Source organism: Pristis pectinata, chromosome 33, assembly GCF_009764475.1.
Source record: "Pristis pectinata isolate sPriPec2 chromosome 33, sPriPec2.1.pri, whole genome shotgun sequence".
Taxonomy (NCBI): Eukaryota; Metazoa; Chordata; class Chondrichthyes; order Rhinopristiformes; family Pristidae; genus Pristis; species Pristis pectinata.
In genome coordinates this window covers 12503512-12525520 of record NC_067437.1, presented here as the reverse complement: position 1 = coordinate 12525520, position 22009 = coordinate 12503512, and the positions used below count along the sequence as shown (strand labels likewise).

At 40.8% G+C, this 22009-nt stretch overlaps 1 protein-coding gene across 5 annotated transcripts in view; it reads left to right on the top strand.

The window, feature by feature from the left end:
* Window positions 1–17252, top strand: part of LOC127585464 (RNA binding protein fox-1 homolog 2-like) — a 240821-nt gene extending 223569 nt beyond the window's left edge. For all 5 annotated transcript variants that reach the window (XM_052042929.1, XM_052042932.1, XM_052042928.1 and 2 more), the window contains 3 exons: window positions 4607–4671; window positions 7837–7909; window positions 13937–17252. In XM_052042929.1, coding sequence (XP_051898889.1) covers window positions 4607–4671; window positions 7837–7909; window positions 13937–13981 — 183 coding nt within the window. In that variant the 3' untranslated portion in view covers window positions 13982–17252. The remainder of the gene's footprint in view (window positions 1–4606; window positions 4672–7836; window positions 7910–13936) is intronic.
* Window positions 17253–22009: the final 4757 nt, after the last annotated feature.

Below are 22009 nucleotides of genomic sequence, written 5' to 3'. Positions count from 1 at the left end.
ACAGTGTTCTGAATCCTTTGAGCATTGTGCTCTAAAAGAATCAGAGTTTCTTTTGGAATATCACATTGACATCATTGCTTTTATATTGAGTAAGGTTGACCTTTGCTGCACTGGTTCTGATACTGCACCTAGGTTGTAAGGAAAACCTTGAGAAAACAGTTGTTAGGTTTACAGAATTGCTCACCAATTCTTCCCCCTTTAGATTTTTACATTTAATTGTGTTGAAATTTATTGGAAAAATATTAGTCTGTCGAGTATGCATTTGACTTTGAAATCAAATCCCTCACCTTTTGATCTATAAATAGTAGCGAAGACAGTTGGCGAAAGAAATGTTGTGACAGGTGCTCAGAGTAAATTTAACGAGTGTTCAACCTTTTCACTGTATGTAGTTGTGCAGCGTGTGACCGCCTCTTGTTTATAAATCTAGTGTTAAAGGTTAATCAGTGTAAAGCATCCTCCAAATAGAATGGCTTTATCCAAGGAGGGTCTCTCTCTTTTTGGTTGTTTTTTTTTCTAGCCTCGTCGCCAATGTTCTTCCCTGTGTTTTATTATAGAATAGTGTATCAGGAACCAGTGTATAGCAGTAAGTTACCGCAGGTATGATAGAAATGTGTGAAGAGACCAATCGCACAGATTGTGGATTGCAGTGAAAATCCTACTAACAGCAAAGACTGCAGTTAGGGATGGGAGCAGGCACCATATGGAGATAAAGCATTCCTGCAGAGTGCTCTGATTTCAGCAAGAGCTTAACACAAATGTGAACAAAAATCTCCCCTGCTAATGAATATAATTGGTAGGTTTATAACATGGGTTGTGTCGATTACCGACTCAACACATTTAATTTTGAATCATTAAAGTGCTGGAGGAGAGTGCGTTATCCTTTCAGTCAGATTAAAGGTTAATGCGGTGCTAAGGCTTCATTCTCGGGAAAACAATTTCACTTCCTGTTTGGGTGGAATGGGGACCTGGGTTACTCAAGGTGAGAGAACAATGAGGTACTTGAGTGGATTACTTCATTTAGTTAGTGCGTGGATTTTATTTATTACTTATTGGAAACAAATTCTCCCATATCCCATTCCATGGAACAAAAAATGTTGACAGGAAATTGACAAGTTTTCTTCCAGATTTCTGGGAACCTTGCAATAGGGACTGTATAAGAGAGACCCAGAGTGACACTACTTTCTACCTTTTTCCCCTCCCTTACAGTTAAACTCAACCTGATGGCAGATATGAATGGGTGCTTAAATATACTTTGCTACCCAAAAACCCATTTCATTGGACTGCTGAAAGGTTGGACTATCAAGGTCTCAGCCAGTCACTGAAAGTAGATAATTATAACAGCCTTGTTTACACTGAGGCTTGGAAGAAATCTTTGAGGACACATGTCTGTAATAAGAGAGATGAATGAGGTAATAAAAATTCCCCTTTGAAAAGAGTGGAAGCAATATCATTGCGAAACGTGAAACCAGCCTGCAGTACATTAATCATGCAAGAGACTGAAGATAAAACCTAATGGGATCCAAGCATTGAATTCCAATGAACGAAGTCACTTTTATTCACTCAAGTACATCGTGGCATAAACACCACCATACTTTCCCGTTAATTCATGTTTCATTGCATTTGTGCAAGGTCTCAATTGAGTGCCTAACTTCAGATATTTAGGAATTTCTTGTTCATAAATATTTAAGTGCACTTCAAGTAGAATTGTTGCCTTCTGATCACTTTTCACATGCAGTTTATACAAGGAACATTCAAGGCCATTGAGTTTCTGTTTCCATGGAGATACAATTACAGAATGTGATCACCAAATCTCTGGTAAAATGCAGAATCTAATCTAATAAAAGCTGAGTTTGATTTTATTGATGTAGAACAATGGTCCTGATAATGCAGACAGAACAGAATTGCTATATATTTTATCAAAAAACATCCATTAATTCTGCTGTATTTGTTTTGGAAGTGAATACATAGAACAGTACATCCCATTGACCCCGGCACATCTATCACCAATGCCGTTCTGTGCATGGCACTAGAAGGGTGTTTTTTTACAGTCGCAGTCATACAGCATAGAAACAGACCCTTCTGCCCACCAAGTCAATGCTAACCGATCACACATTTTAAACTAATCTCATTTTATCATTCCTACATTCCTTTCAACTGCCCCCTCTCCCCAGATTTTACCCCCCACCTACACACTAAGGACAATTTACAGTGGCAAATTAATCGACTAACCTACATGTCTTTGGGTGTGGGAGGAAACTGGAGCATCTGGAGGAACCCATGTGATCGCAGGGAGAATGTACAAACTCCAGACAGTCAGTGCTGGAGGTCAGGATCAAACTGGATCATTGGAGGTGTGAGACAACAGGTCTTCCAGCTGCACCATTGCACCACCCTCTTTTATTCCCCTTGTCCTTTCTTTTTCACAGACTTCTGGTTTGTGCATTTGTTAAGTCTTCAGCACCTCACACAAATGGCTTACTTCATGTGAATCTAGGCAGTGAGTATCAGGAGGCTATTCACCTGTGGCATACTCACTAACTGAGCCAGTTCCTGCTTCTCTCCACATACCCCTGCAACTGTGTAGAACATAGGAGCAGCAGTCCCTGTTGATTTTCCTTTGTGGAGGGTCATTCCAGCAATTTGTCTCTTTACTTGACACCTTCTTCCCCCTCCCCACATGGTCCCTTCGCACAACTCAGATTGGAAAGTGAAGCTGGGGCATTTGTATTTGATTTATTTATGTACTGAGCCATGAAAATACTGCTCCTGCATTTCTCCACCCTTTGAAGAAGGTTCAGGTATCTATCAGGCAAATGTACTCCAACACCCTTTCTACCAAAGTAGCAAAACTTGTTCAACGAGTGCAGTGATTCTACCTCATCATCTCCACCTCCAGTTCTACATTATTATCTGCTCTGAGCCACACTTTCAATGGAACCTAGAGTTCATAAAATTCATTGTTAAGAGTAAAATGATTTTTTTGAACATGATTATATCAGTAAGGAGATAAATGTTAGGTATATTCAAGATTAGCGTTTCATTAAACCTTTTTGCTGATGAAACTTTTTTAAAAGTTAATTCCTAGCAAGCAGTCACTATAAATAATCTATTTTCCACAGATGCCTGATAAATATGCTGTAGAGTTTGGTTAGTATCTCAGCTCCCACCTCTAACTGCAGCAAGAACTCTTAATGTGGTTTGCTTGACGTGAACGTTAACCTCTTAGGTATGCGGGAGAGGCTGCAATGAATGAATGGTGATCGTGAATGTTTTATATTTTCATATATACATCTATACATAATACTGAGAATTGTGGCTGCACGCTCTAGTAATCCAGGCTGTTTCCTTCACTCGGCTTGCCATAGCAAATAGGGCTGAGGGCCGTCCCCTGGAGAATGCTGGGACGGCCAGAGTTAGTCTGTGGATCATTTGGTTGGTGATTGCTAGTGCTGTAGATTCGGACATTCGCATGCTCCAATTTCTCCTGATTGACAGATACCACAGCTTGACTGTTTAGAAAATAAAGATTCATTTGTACCTGCATATTTAATCTAATGTTTTAAAACTGCATTTGTTTTAATATGGTCTATTAAACTTGGGCTACAGATGGCAATTATACAACACATCATTTTGGCAGTGCTACTTAAGTAAAATTCCTAGCAGGGTTCAAAATCTGCTCTAGTTTTGCACATCTGTTAGACATTTCCTGTTCAACAGACTGCAATTTCTCCCACCCCCAGGAGTTCTGGTTATGAAAGCAACGTGTAACGGTTAATATTGGGTAGAATGGCAGTGAAGGCAACTGCACTTGGACTGTTGATGCTTCCTGACAGTTTCATGGTGAACTGGAGGGATACTGCGATCCTTGAACTGTGCCAACGTGTTCTGAAGAGAGTTGAGGAAGTGGGGTGGGGGGGGAGGTGGGAGGGGGTTGTGCTTGGAGAATGGAAATTTACAGCTCGTCCTTTTCTCTTCATTTCTGTTTTCCCTTATTGCATTCCAGTAGGATCGGCAGCACTTGATCTTTCTTTTCACTTTCACTCTATCTTCTGCTGACTTGGATGATCTAACCTTAAGATGGATGGATCTGCCTTTCCTTTAGCCATATAATGAATCAAAATCAATAGCCTGTTACCAGCAGCAAAAATGCCAACCAGCCTCTGCGTTAGTTTCATTATGATGAAGGGTATGCAGGGTCAGCAGGGGTCCAAGTTATTTGTGCATTAGACTGTGGGTTTGGGGAGTGGGGGGGGGACCTTTTTGCCAGTGGGGCCCTGAGTGAAATTGGTACAAGGCTTTTAGATGAAACCCAAGTTAGTTGTATATCAAAACTGGTGAGCTAACTGCAGTTTTCAGCCCTCTCAAATTTTCAGACTTGCTGCTTTGAGAATTATGGTCAGATATTTAAATTGTTGTCACTAAAGATTTTCTACACTGCTAATCTAACAGTAAAAAAACATAAAATCTGCACTGCTAACAATGGTGCATGCATCAAATTTTATATTAAAATTTGTAATGTATGAAACAAATGCAGTTTTCCCCCATTGATTGGTGTGTAGTGTGAGCATGTTGCAGTGTTCTAAGATATCTTCTTGATTGTTCCCAGGGTGGATATGCCGCCTATAGGTATGCACAGCCAGCAACTGCTACTGCTACTGCATACAGTGACAGGTAAGTACCAAGTCTACCCTTTCCTCTTGTTATTGTTTGCTTCTGAAGTCGTCATTTTCACAGAAGGGATCCATTCTTTGCTGTCACATTGAACTTCCTTTTGCTGGGTGATATCATGGTGCAGTTGCAGCCTAAAGTTTCCAGTTTGGAACATTTTGTGTTGAGGAGCTGTAAACAAGGTGCATCATTTCTGTGATTAATGAAAGGTTGTTGTAATGTACATTGCATTACTGAGAGTGCTTTGTATGGATTGTCCATTAGTGAATGAACCAATGACACTGCATATTATGCTGAGACAGTGTCATTCTTCACCACCTAACCATTAGAATAAAATCACTGTCAGGTCAAAGACATAAAAACAAAAAAAGTACCAGAAAGGGCGAAGGCACTTTCAAGATGTGTTATTTCTCTCAACTGTTTTGTGATTATTTTTCCTCCTACTTACTCTTGCTAAAGATATTGTCCAATGGGATATTTGTTCCATAGGCAGTAGTCATTGCTTTGCCTTTCTCAACTAACAAAGTCTTAATGCTGAATCCTTTGCCTTGGAGCCTATTGATGAGCAAGTTAAAGTGCAGCTGGAAGGTTATAAATGCCACCAACAAAGTCTTCCATCTATTCAGGAATGGCATTGTGAAATGGAATCCACCGTCACTGCTGGCAGGCACTATTTGTGCTCTTTAATGGCTGTCCTGTCCCATCTCCGTTAGCCAAAATTTGAAAATCTGAGATAAAAATCAAACCAGGCAGGCATTTTAAACAAAAATATATTCTTTTGATAACTGTCCAACACCTTGCAATAACATGTCCCTGAGTGAAGCAGTGAGGACAGTAGATGACTGCCTAGATTTTTAACAGGATTTGGGAGAGGATTCTGATATACTTCGTTCTTGTTAATTGAGCTTCTTTCAGATGAAGATCAAGGAGTTCTTGGCACCTGTGCTTGGTGTGTTGGATTGTTGATTGCAACAGCAATGGTAGAGTAATCAGACAATGGGAACAGAAAGATTCCCTTCTGTTATTTTGTAGGCTTTGGAAACGTGACTGTTTACACTATTTTGGACATACGATTTCTTATTTTGAGAAATTCCTTATTTCTCAAAAGGAACATGTCAAGTTGTTTTTATGCTATAAAATAAAACAGCCCAGTGCAGCAGATGATTGATTGGATACAGTCAACCTAAAATCCCCTTAGATCATCTTTTAACCAATGCACAGACCTTACAGAGAAGTGCTGTTTTAAAGGTTTCTAACATTACTTGGCCTCCACTTTGTGAAAAGTATTTTGTTCTCATTGTTTACTGATTCATTTTTCTTCACAATAATATAAGTGGGCAGCAGTAGTGCTGATGGCATACAGCTCTAATGACTCCAGTTCCATCCTGACCTCTGCTGTCTGTGTAGAGTTTGAATGTTCTCCCTGTGACTGCATGTGTTTCCCCACAGTGCTTTAGTTTCCTCCCACAAGACGTGCTGGTTGGATTAATTGGCTACTGTAAATTAACATTGGTGGGTTGTAGGAGATGTGAGAGAATAGTTTACAGGGAAATAAGTGGGGGAATGGGATTGTTGGAATTTCTCCGACAGATAATGTAGACTTGGGCCAAATGATGGTCTCCTATGTTATAGGAAAAATGCATAAATTGTAATAATCAAGGCCTTTTCACCTCCTGCATCTTTGCCAATAGCATCGCTTCACCTACAGCTTGGTAAAATGAGCCCTTTCTCCAATTCTTAAATACTTAACAAAGTCTTGTATATATGACTAGTGCTATGAAAGCAGAGCCATAATGCTCCATGTTCTATAACCAGTGTGATTCCAACCCCTCCGGTTAATCCTATTTATCAGTTTATTCCTAATTTGCTAGCCAGGAAGCCATTCATTTCACAGTTTATCCTCTTAAAACCTTTCATATTTTGAAATCTTCATTAAATCCCCCATTAATCATCCTCATTCTAGTGGAAAAATGAATGTTGAGCCCGTGCTTATAATAGACAATTCCTGATAATTTTCTTAACTTCACTGTATTCAAACAATGGCCCTATATAGGGTGCCCAGAAATCCATGCAGTGCACAATCTGTAGCCTGACCAATGTCCTGTACAAATTCAAAAAAAGGTCATGTTTAATGTAGAAAAACTAGCCAAGATGCTTCCATGAAGCATCAAATTCCAGTATTTGTTTTTAAATTCGGTACACACACAACTTTATAAAATCCAGTGTTCTTTTTCTTTAAGGTGTTTTTTATTTGTTCTCCCACTTTTAAAGATTTCTGTCCATTTCTGGAACAGAAAGTTTTACAATTCCAAATTGAATCAAATTGAAAGATGAATGAATTGCGAGCAGTGATGAAACAGCCTATCTGATCTGATCCACCTTGAAAGTAAACTGCATTCTTATCTTGTTTTCTTTTCCCAATTCTGTCTCTATATTTTAGTTAATGCAGAAAACAAAAATCAACATTACCAATATCTTATCAATTTTTTATATCCAGCTTTCCAGCAATAGAGCGAGCAGATTCCATGCAAAAATAGTTCAATTGAATGGTGCAACATGTTCTTTAGTCTTGCTGTCTTTCAGATATAAAACTTTTCTATTACATTTTCAGTGAATCATGTGAAGGAATTAATAAAATAACTTATTGAAGACTGTATCCAATATTATCTGATGCATTGACTGTGTAGTTCATGGCATTATAAGCAGTTTGACGTTCCTTTTGAGAAATAAGGCGTTTCTTAATATAAGATATCATATGTCCAAAATGGTGGAAACAGTCAAGTTTCCAGAGGGGTCATGGAGGGGTTTGAAGTATTCACATTTTTTCCCTCACTGCCTCTGTCTCTTTCTCCCCCTATCATATCGAAAAAGATATCAATGTGCCTCTGTCAAACTGATTATTTGTGAGATAGAGAGAGAACAACCATTTCTGCTGTTGGTGACTCATGGAATTTAATTGGCTTTTGAACCTTCTGGTACCTCACTAAGTGTTCATTTTTCTTTGATTGTCAACAGCCTTTTTACCATGTCCCAATCATAGAATTACTGTTTGATGAAAGGCTTAACAAAGCAGGAAAAAAGACTGTTGTTCTCTATTCTTGGTTTAGTACCACAAAATCTATGCACTTCTGTTTTTATATCGTAAATGATTTTATTTTCTTTTTCCAGCTATGGGCGTGTTTACACGGCAGATCCCTATCACACGCTTGCTCCTGCGCCTACTTATGGAGTAAGCGCTGTGGTAAGTCAACTGTTATACCTGTTTCTTTAAAAAAACAAAATGGTGAATTTATTATCATCTTTAACGTAAGATACATTACAGAATTGTAATGGGTCAGAATGGGCACCAAGCCAAAAGAGGTGATCAAAAACTGAGAGGAGGTCTGGAGGGTGGACGATGCAACAAGGAGCTAGAGAGAGCTGCTGGGTGGGATGACTCTACATGTAGCATTGCAATAACTGAAAGGTCAGCCATTGCAGAAAATGCTCAGATTATAATCAGGCGGATAAAGTTGGAACGACACGGGGGCAGACCCATGAAAGATCACAACCAAGAAGAGACATTGGAAGAGGTGGGTGTGGTAAATCCTGTTGTAAGCCACCGAGAGATTCATAGAGGAAAATGCAAGATGCCCAATGTCAGGGTATTGAGGATGTTTTCATTGCTGATTGCAGACTGAAATGTGGAATTCCAGGCAAGGTGATCGCTGACTTGGTCAAATCTAAGGACCTTAGGAAAGAAAGGAAATTGAATATAGAGTAATGATCTGAAGTAAGAGAAGAATATGGTTTGACTTGAGGAAGTGCATGGTGGTGATTTGGAAGAGGAGAAACTTGGGTTTCACAGCTTTTCTACTTCAAGCAGATTCAGTAAATTCAGTTTCACAACTTGCCTTGATGACAGTTGACTTCAGCAAAAATCTTGTTAGACAGTACCTCAGGCTCAGATCTACACCCCATTTGAATCCACTTTGAGCACTTCTATTTTTATATAACTTTATTCTGTATTTAATCATCAGTTCTGTGTGTTCCAAGGTGGTTAATGAGGCAAAGTGGGACCTGCATCTTCTGCCACAGGTGGGCAGGAGGTGCTTGACTTGGCAGATGGTGGGTGGCTTGGAAGGTGGTGCATGGTTGCGCTGGGCTTTTTTGTTTCTGAGAAAGAAATTCAAGGATCAGCTGCTCCATTTTGAGCAAGTGTGAACCAGGGATTCCCACAGGTCATATTACATTTTTACAAGGAGAAACCTTGAATCGTTCACGCTTATCCATCTGGTAATCTATTGCTGTGACAGAGCTCTGAGTGGAACATCTGTTTCAAGAGTGTGGTGTTGGGGATGCAAACAATGTAGCCCACTCATCAAAACTGGCTGAGTGTAATTGGAGCCTCAGGGAGCCCACAAGAGAATGCTGATATGGTTCACTTATCCTGCCAGTAGATTTGGAGGATGATTCCAAAACCGGGAACCTTTCTGGTGTGTTGAGGTGCCTGCTGTCGATAATCTATGAATCAGAACTATACAGGAAGGCAGTGATGACTGGTGCTCAGCAGACAAATAAGCCATGTATTGGATTTGAGGTCTTGATCATCAAACGTCTTTTTCTTCAGGTGGCCAAAGGCTTTGTTGGCGCACTGAAGGCAATGGTGAATTTCATAATTTGATGTCTGTCTTTGTTGAGAGTGGATATAAATACTATAATCACTAAACAACACTACCCAAAGTAAGCTGGTGCAACAATTGAGATGGTAGTTGGCACAGCACTTTAATGAACTTAACATGCTAGTGGAATGTTATTTCTCTTGCTCTACATATCCTCCATGTAATGTTTTTGATGGAGCACAGTTCCAATACCTTTTCCAAAAGGCCATTCTCTGTGTACGATCTTAAATGATGAAGGTTTGTAGATTATTTGGGTATGGGAATGTAATACCAGAGCCTAATTTTGCGCTCACAAAATAACTGTGATATCCACTTCTCATATTAGAGGAAATGGAAAACAATTAGGAATGGGAGTCCTGTCTGATCTTTCCTGCTTCCAGAACTGCACACTGAATCAGATGTTGCCTTGGCTGAAATAAGCCAATGAGCACAGGCTGGGGAATGATCCTGGAATTTTGTGTGCAGGTCAGTACACATTGAGTCATAGAACAATACAGGCCCCTCATCAATTATGGTGTTGGTGAATATTTTGTGACAAAGCTACATACAATACATGATCATATTCTTCCAAATGTGGAGATACCAACAAAATAGATTTTTTAAAATTTGAAAACACTTAGTGTGGTTGAGAAAATTATTGTGGCATTTGGACTAGTAAAAGCAACCACCTCTCTGGTGTTGGTGTGGAGCTCTCTGGGAAGTGGGAAGGTGATATACAATCAGGGCATGAAATCGTTCAGATTTCATGTGCCTGTTTCCTGGACTCCATCCATCCTCTTTAATTGAATCTGTCTCCAGACACACTCATGCTTTCAGCGTTATCAGGGAACCTGAGAAACGTTTTAATTTCACCATATCGGTGAGATTGTGCCCACTCACACTATCTGATCAACAAATCTCTGGAACATACGTATAGGCACTAAGTTCAATTAAAGTGATTGATTAGTTTTTGATGGTTAATGCATTTATCCAAGATTCAATTGAATTCCTGTACTGCTGATTGATGAGGTGGCCTGGAATAAAATGTTTACTTCTGCTTCTCTCCACACCTACCAAAATCAGACTTACCAGGCCTGAGAACTTCTCACAGGCATGCCCCTCCGTTCTTTACTGATTCCTTTATTGACTTCATTTTAACTTTCCTGGTTCAGCACAAGCTGGCTGAACAATGAACCAGCTGTTCATGCAGCATGAAACATCAGGTCACGGATCAAGCAATTGGGTTTTCTACCTATGGTCTATGTTTTTTCTGATAGTTTTAATTGATATGGGAGATCTCCTGAATGTGTTGACCTGAGACGAGATTGAGTAAGACAAAAGCCCAGGAAGAAATGTCCTGTCATCCTCTGTCCCTGAACGTTCAATCAAGGAATCTTTTAAAACAGCAGTACTCAAGCTAGAAATTAGGCAAGACATTCCAAGCTGCATTGCAGAAAAGGTGGCCATAGTTTTCATTTGTAGGTCAGGTACAACAGTCATTCCTTGCACTTTGCTGTGCAGTTGGTATAGTTCCCGGAGCTTCCCTTTAATGCAAGTAGATTATAAGATAGTTTCTCTCTTGGAATTGCAAATTTTGTGCCTGTTTACGCCTAATGGCCCCTGGTTATTAACTCCAGGCAGCAAGTGTCTCTAGGCTATTCAAACACGGCAGGCACTCACAACCTAGTCTGAGCCTGTCCTCATTTGACATGTACGAAGGCACTTTCTAATCTGAGCATTTGTTAATGACGAGCTGTGAGAAGACTCTTTCTTCCCTGGGCCTGGAGTGCTAAGGCAGATGCTGCAAAAACTTAAACATGCAGTGTGCAAACTATTACCTCTGCATCTTGCTAGTTCCTCCCAACAGCCTCTTCTATCACAGTAAGCCCTAGGATATTTTTTTGAATGCTTAAAGTCTTCTATACCTCATCCATCCAACCAAATAGAAAGCTAGGGTAACAAAATTTATTGAGATATCGGTTTTCTGCCATTTGGCAGTAAAAATTCACATTGTATATGTTCTGTTCCATTTTTCCTAATTTACAGAGCTTCTGGTTCCCCAAATAGTGTCAATAATTGAAAAGTGGTCCCAGAACAGACAGAAATAAGTAAAGCTCAAGTTGTGTGTCATACAATGTGCATTTGAGTTGAGAGGTGGGGTCAGCAAAGGATTTATAAGCAGTTTTGAAGTGAATGTTAGGTGTGTCTGCAGGTTTAAGATGCAAACAAGTTTCAAATTCCAGCTCAGTTTTCTTATTTAAAAATAAGTTCAGCTCTGCTCACCATGCATTTGTCCAAATAAAATATCAAGTCTGTTATTGGCAAAGTCTGGTCAAGCCAGACTGTTTGCATGTGGATTCGCCATTTATTACAAATTTGCTCTGGTGAAGGTAATGGCTCATAATCAGCTGCATTTGTGCATCATCTGCCCAGCAACTTCCCTGAGTGTAAGTAGTGAATACTACCAAGCAATCAGATCATTTACAATTCTGCATTGTTTGCCATACCTTTGCAAGTATTCTTCCAAAAAGCTTTAAATAATAAAGGCCATTAAATTAGGCTGATTGTTTTAAATATGTTTTTCCTTCACTATCCAAATTTGCCCTACCACTTCTCTAACTGGGTAACTCAGTATAAACAGTTAAATTTGGTTGGTGTAAGCTGGAAGACACTTTCGCCAACTAGGTCATAGTAGAGGTGGGTCTACGTTCTCCTTTCGTTTGATACAGCAGTTCAAAGGGTAGAAAATGCTGGAAATGCTCAGCAGATCAGGAAACATAGAGTCATACAGCACAGAAACCGGACCTTCAGCCCAACTCATCCATGCCGACCAAGATTCCCATCTAAGCTAGTCCCATTTGCATGTGTTTGGCCCATATCCCTCTAAACCTTTTCCTTTCCATGTACCCATCCAAGTTCCTTCTAAATATTGTTATTGTATCTACCTCAGCCACTTCCTTTGACAGCTCACTCCATATACTGACAACCCTCTGGGTGAAAAAGTTGCCCCTCAGGTTCCCATAAACTTTCTCACCCTAAACCTCATTCCTCTAGTTTTTGATTCCCCAACCTTGGAAAAAGACTATGCATTCACCCTATCTATGCCCCTCATGCTTTTGTACACCTATAAGATCACCCCTCAGTCTCCTACACTCCAGTGAATAAATTCCCAACCTGTTCAACCTCTCTCCCTAACCCAGTCCCTTGAATCTCAGCAACATCAATGTAAATCTCATCTGCACTCTTTCCAGCTTAATGGCATCTTTCCTATATCAGGGTGACCAAAACTAAACACAGCACTCCAAATGTAGCCTCACCAATGTCTTGAACAACTGCAATCCCAACTTCTATACTCAGTGCCCTGACTGATGAAGGCCAGTGTGCCAAAAGCCGCCTTCACCACCCTGTCTACCTGTGACGCCACTTTCAGGGAACCATGTACTTGTACTCCTAGGTCCCTTGGTTCTAGAACACTCCCCTGGGTCTTATCGTTTACTGTGAAAGTCCTACCCTCATTTGTCTTCCCAAAACACAACACCTTGCTTAGAATTAAACTCCATTTGCCATTTCTCAGCCCACTTACCCAGCTGATCAAGATCCCTCTGTAAGTCCTGATAATCATTTTCACATCTACAATGTTAACGCCATCTGCAAACTTACTAACCGTGTCTTGTACATTCTTACCAAATCATTAATATAAATGACAAATAGCTATGTTTGGATGTTCTTTTGAGCACATTGAGTTGCTCCAGGTGCTCCACTTCCCTCCACCAACCCAAAGACAAGCAAGTTCACTCGCCTTTGTAAATTGCCCCTGGTGTGTCGGGGCGTGGTGGAATCTTGGGGGGGATGAGGGGAATCGGGAGAATATAGTGAAATAGGTGTGGATAGGTACAATGATTGGTGTGGGATGAAGGGGCTGTTCCTGTGTTGTATGACTCTATAACAAATTACAACTGAGACGGGATATGCACCTGGAGTTGGTACCAGAAGATCAGACCCTCTGTTCCCTGTGATAGTACAATTGTGGACCCCACCCCCCCACCCCCACCACCGTGCTGGTCTGGATGGAACCACAGGGGGAGTTGGGTCCTGCCTCCTGTGTTCAGCTATTGGGGACCTGCAGCAGCTGTAGAGGCACCTGTTTCCAGTTACGCAGCGATCACTGGCCACTCCAAGATCTTTTGAAACATTTCCTAATCTGAGGAATTCCAGACACCCCCTCTACAGTCTGTTGGTTTTATGGAAAAATTGGCACCTTGTATCAATGGCAAATGAGAGAGTGAATTTTCCCTTCAAATTCAAGAAACTCCATTTCATATGGGACCATTGAAGACCCTTTGCAACAAGATCCTACAAGCAGCAATATTATAATGACTGGATAATCTGTTTTAGTAATGTTGATTGAGGGGTGGCCAGGACACTGGGAGTATATTCTTGGATTTTAAATAGTGCCAAGGTATTGTTTACAGGCACTGGGAAGTACTGCACTGCATTACCAGGCTAGATCTTCAAGCTCAAGTCTCTGGAATTTGACGCTAAGAGATGAGCATCTAATGCCGGTACCACATCTGAATGTTAAATTATGCTTTTATTTTGCTTTACATACTATTCTTTTTCTCTTCCAGGCTAGTTTATACCGAGGTGGATACAGTCGTTTCGCTCCCTACTAAAAGTGATGTGAACTCCTGCAATGGGAACAGCCCCTTCCCAAGGCCTGGTTGTTGCAATATTACAAGTAGTGGAACTTTATAGCAACTCAACACGAAAAAAAATACACGAGAAAGAGAGGAAATCATTACACAAGAGACCTACCTTTTTATACCTCATTATGTTCTTCTAAACATGTATTTTTTTTCCTTATGTTTCTGCCTTCGTTTTTTTTTGTTCCAAAGATTGTGCAGACAGTTTTTAACTGTGGTATAAAAGTGCATTTCTTTGTGTGTGTAGTGGCATTTATGAAATCAGCTTCATTTGACAAAAGACAAACAAATGAAATTAAAAATATTAGGCACAAAAGCAGTAGTAAAAACCAAAAGTGAAATTGGGTGCCCATGGGAAGCTGCTCCCAGTACAGTGTGTGTAACAGCAGTGCCGAAGCATTGTGGTCACAAACAATCTTGATAGGAGAAAGAGAGAAAGATTCACCACTGAATGGGATCAGTCCAAAATGAGGAGGAGAGGTGGGGGCAAGCTGGAAATTAGCCAAAATGTGAGTTGATGGAAACAGTTTTATGTTGTGCTTTGTTTTTGTAGTGAGGATAGCAACAGCTTCCATCTATTCACCATTTCCAGAGATAGCATGTTAAATTGTGCCCTGTTTGTATCCAACTAAACAATAGCAACAGCTGAAATATTAGTTGCTGTCAAACTGCAAAGTGGCTGCAACATTAACTTATGTCTATTTAATCATTTGTTCAAGACTCTTAAGACCACACATCCCACCTCCCTCCACTGGTGATGTAAATTTATCTGAACAAATTTGTTTTTAAAATTATATTGACTGATTGCATTAGGATCCCAGCAAATTCCAAATGGAGGTTTCATGCCTCCTGTGTAAATGGGGCAGGTTTACACTGCACTGTCAGGTAGCACCATTGAATTAAGTGATACAATCCAGAAGTGTTGGCACTAAATATATGCATGTTTTAATTGCATCAGGTTAATTGAATTGTATTACCCAATTTATTTGTATTTTTTTAATGTGACCTAGGATATTGCTCAGACTGGCTGACACCCTTGCATTCAGCAGAATTACGTGCAAATTTAATGCAGTTTTTAAATCAAACTTTCTGTTAACTCTAATCATCATCATCAGATTTTGGCTGCTTTGTGATCTTTGTTTCATTTACCTCTGTCTTCGGTGAGTACCTAAACAAGCAGGGAGATGCTGCACAGAAAATGGTCATCTGTTGTAAGAGGAATCTAGCTCTATCTCTGCCTGAGAGGTGCAGAACAGAGGTTTGGGTAGGGTGGGGATTGAGAGCTTGCAGCAGGAAAGATTTGAAAGGATAGTCAGACACCCAGTTGCATCATGTAAATGAAAAAGTTGTGAATTCCACACTATGTTGGCAGACATTTTAAAGGCATTGATGATGCCATTTCAGATGTTAAAATTTTTAGGAAGTTAGCTGAACTAATGTGTGAGGGTTAGTCATTGAGGCTCCAGGTCAGATTGAAGCTAATGATTTATTGTGCACATTTGGGGCTGGCCTGGACCTATCCATTCGGCTCCGATGTTCCTGGGGCTGTGCTGTCCATTATACTGTATCTCTGCACTGGGAGATCAGGGTTGAAAGAAGTGTACTTCCATAGTTCAGACAGCACAATTGCTGCCAGAGTTTCTGATCATGCAGTATCCCCCAACGCAGTGTACACTGCACCGGCTTAGTAAGCTATTTAAAGAAAATCAATCTTTGTTAAAAGAAAAAGGGACACTAGATGTAGACACCACACTGCCGCCCTTAAATTATGACTTTTTTTTGCAAGCCAAAGCATGGTTTGTCGCTGTATGACAATTATGTTTTTTGTATATAAAATATTTTAGTTGTTGTTATAATGGGGAAACATTCACAGAAAAGTCTCATCACAGAGGAAGGAATTTAAAATGGGAATGTGGCGTGGCAAATGACAGCATCTCCTGGTAGTGCTCCAGTTAGTTTAGTAGCGCATATAAAATGTTACTATAGAAGGAAAACATAGAAACCACAGATGGCTTGTATTAATGGGAGTTGCTATTCTGTGTCACACCAGGTTCAGAAATCGCTTTCATTCCTATGACTACAAATCATATTCTTTTACTTAGGTTAACTTTTATATTATAACCAGTGAACATGTTAGTAAGTTAGCACTACAGCTGCACTCTACTCCACTGACTACCAAGTAAGCCAAGGGTATTGTTCTCTATCCTTGTTTTTATTTTGTGAAAGCCTCAAAGCAGCTGTAGAATAGACAGAATATTTGGAGGGAACAATTTCTGAGTAGAGTAAATGTTTTCTTTTTAATCCTCTTTTTATTTGGCAAAAGACCATCTTGCTTCTTCGCAAGAATGGGCCATGTCCAGTCAGCAACTTACCGTGTGGTAAATATCCAACAGCCCGTCCATCAGGTCAGGTTCAGTGGGACTGACGAGTTTTATTTGTTTTGTGTTGTGCATGAGTGTGTGTGTGTGTGTGTGTGTGTGTGTGTGTGTGTTTTTTGGACGGGACCCATGGCTGTACCCCGACTGGAATAGGAAACTTTTGGTTGTTAGTAGTAGGAGTCATTATCACAGTGATATGGCTGATGCAGATACTTGAACCATTTAATCCTTCAGCCTTTTTTATAAACAACATTTATTTCTTTCCATTTACTTGTAATACAGTTCACTCAATACGATCACAATCCCCTTTCCCCCCCCACCACCACCATCCTCCCTGCCCCCTCCCCCAGAGAAACAAGGAAAAGCTTCACCCTCCACGACTGGAAGATCCTGTGACCCACGAAGAGAAAAGAACCCTCTGTCCGAGCTCCAACCAGAGTGGAGAGGAGTGGTGGGGTGGGGGAATCGGAAATTGTGCTGTGGTGCAGGCGTTGGAAAGGGAATAAAATAGGAGAAAACACTAAACAGGATTTTAAAAAAACCATGCACAGGTGGTATTTAATCTTGCTAGAAAGCTAGCATCAACACTGTCCTGACCCTGATCCACCTTGTTTGTGAACGTTTCCCTGGAAGGTATGGTATATCGTATAGTAGCTTCATCACCGAGCAGTATTCATTGGGTTATAATTAGATATAATCATGAATGTTAAGTAGATAGGACATGGACTATTATTCCTTTTGTATTACTTCCCATGTATAAATTATTGATCTTGTTGCTGGCTTTTATAAACTCGAAGGAGGGGACATCCTTCCTAACAGTAATAAAGCACTGTTTTTAAAATAAAACAAAAATGGTGAGAACACATTCTGACTCTGCATGTATTTGTGACATAGGTTGTTAATTTGAGCTAATCAGGTTGGAAATGAGTTGTTTCCTGTGGAATCACATTTTCATTTCGCAAAGTTTTTTGGGGAACAGGATCTTGTGCTGTAACCAAGAAAGACTTGGGTGGTGGTCATCAGTGGCTTGTTATGTTGCAGATGTACAGCATGTGGTCCTACAATAGTACAAGCTGCTGATCATGCAGGATGTGTGTGTGTTTACTTACCTCCATGTACATAGTCTCCCTCCAATTGGGGATGACTTGCTTCCACTTCAGTTCTGGGGTCTAAGACCAATGTGGGATCTGCAAAGTTTGCAACAGATGGAACGGGTGGTGCTTGGCAGAGCAGGTGGGTGAGTAGTTGGGGAGGTGACACTTCTGCCGTTTATGCTGGGTTACTGAGTGCTACTGATGCATGGACTCAAGGTTCTGTCCTGAATGCTGCTTGTGCACTTTGAGCATTTATGGGCCTGTGACACCAAGGAGTCTGTGGGAATGTTTCATTTTCTTCCAAGGAGGTTTTGAAAACATGGTGTCAAGCATGGAAATGATGTGGCTGCCCCAGCTAAGGCAACTGAGGATAAATAGGTCTTCAAAGCTGGGGGTCTTGGCTTGGGAGAGGAAACTGATGGTTCAATTAGGCAGGGATGTGTGCTACGTGATAGACCACGACCACGTGCAGCACCTGAGATCTCGATGCTCAAACAAATTTTTTCTCAAGCAGCCAGAGACTGTGCTGTCACACTGAAAGCAAGGGTGAATATTACCATTAATATCTATCATACCCTGATGTATCTCCTGAGATATGGCAAGTGGCTCATGTTTTCCAGGGTCTTGTTATGGACCTATATTGATGAAGGTCAGTGTTCTACAGCAAGTGCAGGTTAATAGAGTGCCTTTGTTTTGCAAATGTTGCATTCAAGGCCAGTACTCGTACACTTCAGTGAACAAGTCAACAATGACTTGGAGCTCAACCTTCATATGCACACAAACTTAAATGTCCTATTTATTGCAGTGTAACATTGGAGTTGAGGGGACCTAGGTTGCCATTAGTTCCATAGATGAATTCCACTCCATTTGGAAGTATTTTTGGAGATGAGGTGCAGCATTGCAGCAAGAAAAATTGAAAACAATGTTCAGGTGATGACACAGCATTGCTTATATAGTGAACTTATGTTCTTAAGCATCTTAACACGCTGAATGGGAGAAGTGATTTCAGAAGAACTGGGGAGAGCTCATTGACAAAGTCAAAAGAGATGTATTGAAAGGTTTTATAAGATGCATGCAGCTTGGAGAGTGGCCCAGAGTTGTGGTAAAGGAATTTCAAGTTCTGCCAATTAAAGTGGAGAAAGAATGGGAGCCAACAATTAGATATCTCAGAGGTGATGTTATTACTGTCAATGAATGGGAGCTTTAAGTCTTCCACAGGGGCTGAGCATGAATAACTTTCTATCTTTTCATTCACCCAATTACCCATGAAATGAACCAGACTCCATGATTTACAGCCTCAGTGATGACAGGGCAAAGACATGGCTTGAACTAATTGCAACCATCTTCAGCCAGAAGTGTCTTGTTGAGATCCTCACCATCCCAGAATCCAGTTGATTACATTCATAGCACAAAATTCAGAAAGGCTTGTTGGATGAACTGGATGCAGCAAACCTACTGGAACAGGCAATATAGCATCTGGATCTGAAGACTTGCATGACAGAACCAGCTGCATCTGTTGCCAAGTTGTTCCAATACAATCACAACACAGGCATTTACCCAATATGTCGAATATTGGCTGGATTTGTCATCTCACAAAAAGCAGGGCAGATTCAATCCAGGAAATTTTCGTCCAATCAGATGGAAGGTATGGTTGACAGTGTTATAAACTGAACACTTACTCATCAATAACATGCTCTCACTTATATTTAGTTTGGGTTTTATAGACCATGGACCAAAGAGCTGATTTTCAGAGGTAAGAATGATTGTTCTAGACAGAAGTACAGCATTAAATGATACAACTGACTAATGATCATCATGGGGAAAACACTCCAACAATTAAATCATACTTCATACAAATGATGGTAGTGAAGTGGTTGGAGGTCAATCATCCCTGCCCCAGGACATTGTGGCAGGAGTTTCCAAGGGCAGTGTCCTAGACCCAGCCATCTTCAGCTGTCTCGTCAATGGCCCTCCTTTCATTGTGGGGTCAGCAGAGGAAATGCTCCTCAATATTCAGCTCCATTCCCAATGCCCTAGCAAATGAAGCAAGGCCTAGAGAATATTCAGGTATGGATAGACTTTTTTAATGAAGCTGAGTTACAGAAAAGTAATGCTGAGTTTTTATTAAAAGTGATAATTTGCAAAAGTCAATCAATATGGTTATTTCTGAGGGAAAACGGTTTAAACTACATAAATACAACTTCCTAAAATAATGTTTGTATTTGCTAATAAGAGTGTTGTGGCTTCTGTTGAGAACTAGCTGCTACCCTTCCTCAGCTATCTGTCATCCTTCAGCAAGGAGCCAGACTAGTAACAGCCTGGAGAGGTGGGGTGCAGTTTCACTCACTCTCACAGCCAGGCAGGGGAAGCACCATGCTAATGCTTGACCCAATCCAGCCTACAGCTGGTCCCACTGCCTTCCTAAAGCTCTGCAGGTAGTTCCTCATGCCTACCATTTGTACCGCTCCCTGCTAGGTGCTGACCCCTGATGCAGGCCCACGCATGCTAATCCCTCCACACACATCCCACATTGCGCTGTCACTGATACATCTCTGAACTGGCATACAGAAGGGATTTGGAGAGAGAGTGTTTGGTGTATGAGGGAGGGCAGCACTCAGCCTGGGTGGCCTAGATCAAAAAAAAATTGTGGGAGAGCTAATATTTGCAGAATCTGTTATTTCTACAAAATTGCAATTTGGGTACAGCCTGACAAGTGGCAAATAATGTCTGTGCCACATAAATGCCAGGCAATAAGCATTTCCAATAAGAGTCCATTTACCACACACCCTCTATTCAATGGCCATCACCAATTCTTTCCCAGTCAACATTTTAGAAGACACCACTCACCTGAAATATAACCAGGCCAGACACATAAATGCTGTGGCAAAAGACAAACTGCTGGAGGATCTCAGCGGGTCAAACAGAGCCTGTGGAGGCATGGGATTGTTAATGTTTCAGGCAGGGTCTCAACCCAATACATCGACTATCCCTTTGCCTCCATAGATGCTGAGATTGTCCAACAGTTTGTTTTTTGCACCAGATTCCAGCATCTACAGTCTCCTGCATCTCCATAAACACTGTAGCCACAGTGCTTTTTGCTAGCCTGGTTAAGTTTCCAGTCAATGGTGACCCCAGGCTGTGGATGATGGGAGTCTCACAAGAAGAAGAAATGGAAACAGAAGAAGCCATGTGGCCTGTGGCCTGTTGCCTGTTCCACACTACTCAGTATCACAGCAGATGTGATCATTGGCCTCATCTCTAATTTCCTGCTGATCTTAATAATCCTGGTCTCTCCACTAGTTCAAAAATCTATCTCAACTCAATGATTCAGCATGGACCCCCCCCCCCCCCAAAGCTTAACAACCCTCAGACGTGAAATTCCTCCTCATCTCAGTCATAAATGGATGCCTGACCCACGTATGGCCCATAGTACAAGAGGAAACATCCCCACAGAATTTTCCCCACTAAACCTATTAGCATCTTAGTTGTTCGAATGAGATCTCTTCTCATTCTCCCAAATTCTGTGTGATTGTTCTTCATGGGAAAACCTGTTTCTCAAAAATCAATCAAGTGAACCTTCACTGCATTATCTTCAAACAAGCTCTCTTCAATGAGATCGGAACCTTACAGGTGTTGTTTTGTCCAAAAACAAAAGTCCTGACCAAATATAGCAAGAATTCCTTACTTTTGTACTCCATTCCATTTGCAATAAAGTTCAACATTCCATTTGTTTTTCCTGGTTACTCTCCATACCTGAGTGTTAGATAGTTTGGATTCTTTTATGAGACACCCTGATCCCTCTTAGTGATCTCACACAATTTATCTCTGCTCTCTTTTCTGTCTTTCAACCATATCCCTATCCAGAATAATGTTTATACTAAATCCCTTACCCTGGCACTATATTTGATATGGCACTATATCAAATGCCTTTTGGAAAAACAAATATACTACATCCATGGACTTCTCTTTTACTCTGCTAGTTATATCTTCAAAGAATTCCATTATATTTTTAAGCATAATTTCCCTTTCATAAAACCATGCTACCTCTGCCTAAACATGTTATGCTCTTTCAAGAGGCCTGTTATAGAGTCACACAGCCCAGAAGCAGGCCCTTCACCCCACACATCCACGCCAACCATCGAGCACCTATCTACACTAATCCTCTATTAATCCCATTTTACACTTGCATTCCCATGAATTTGCTGGAATATTGCATTCAATTCTGGTCATCCCATTATAAGGAGGACGTGGAGGGTTTGGAGAAGGTGCAGAAGAGGTTTACCAGGATGCTGCGTGGATTAGAGGGCATGTGCTACAAACTAGGGTTATTTTCTCTGGAGCGTCGGAGACTGAGTGAAGACCTGATAGAAGTATATAAGATGATGAGAGGCATAGATAGAGTAGACAGTATCTTTTTCCCAGGGTCGAAATGTTAAATACTAGAGGGCATGCATTTAAGGTGAGAGGGGTAAAGTTCATTTTACACAGAGAGTGGTGGGTGCCTGCAATGTGCTGCCAGGGGTGGT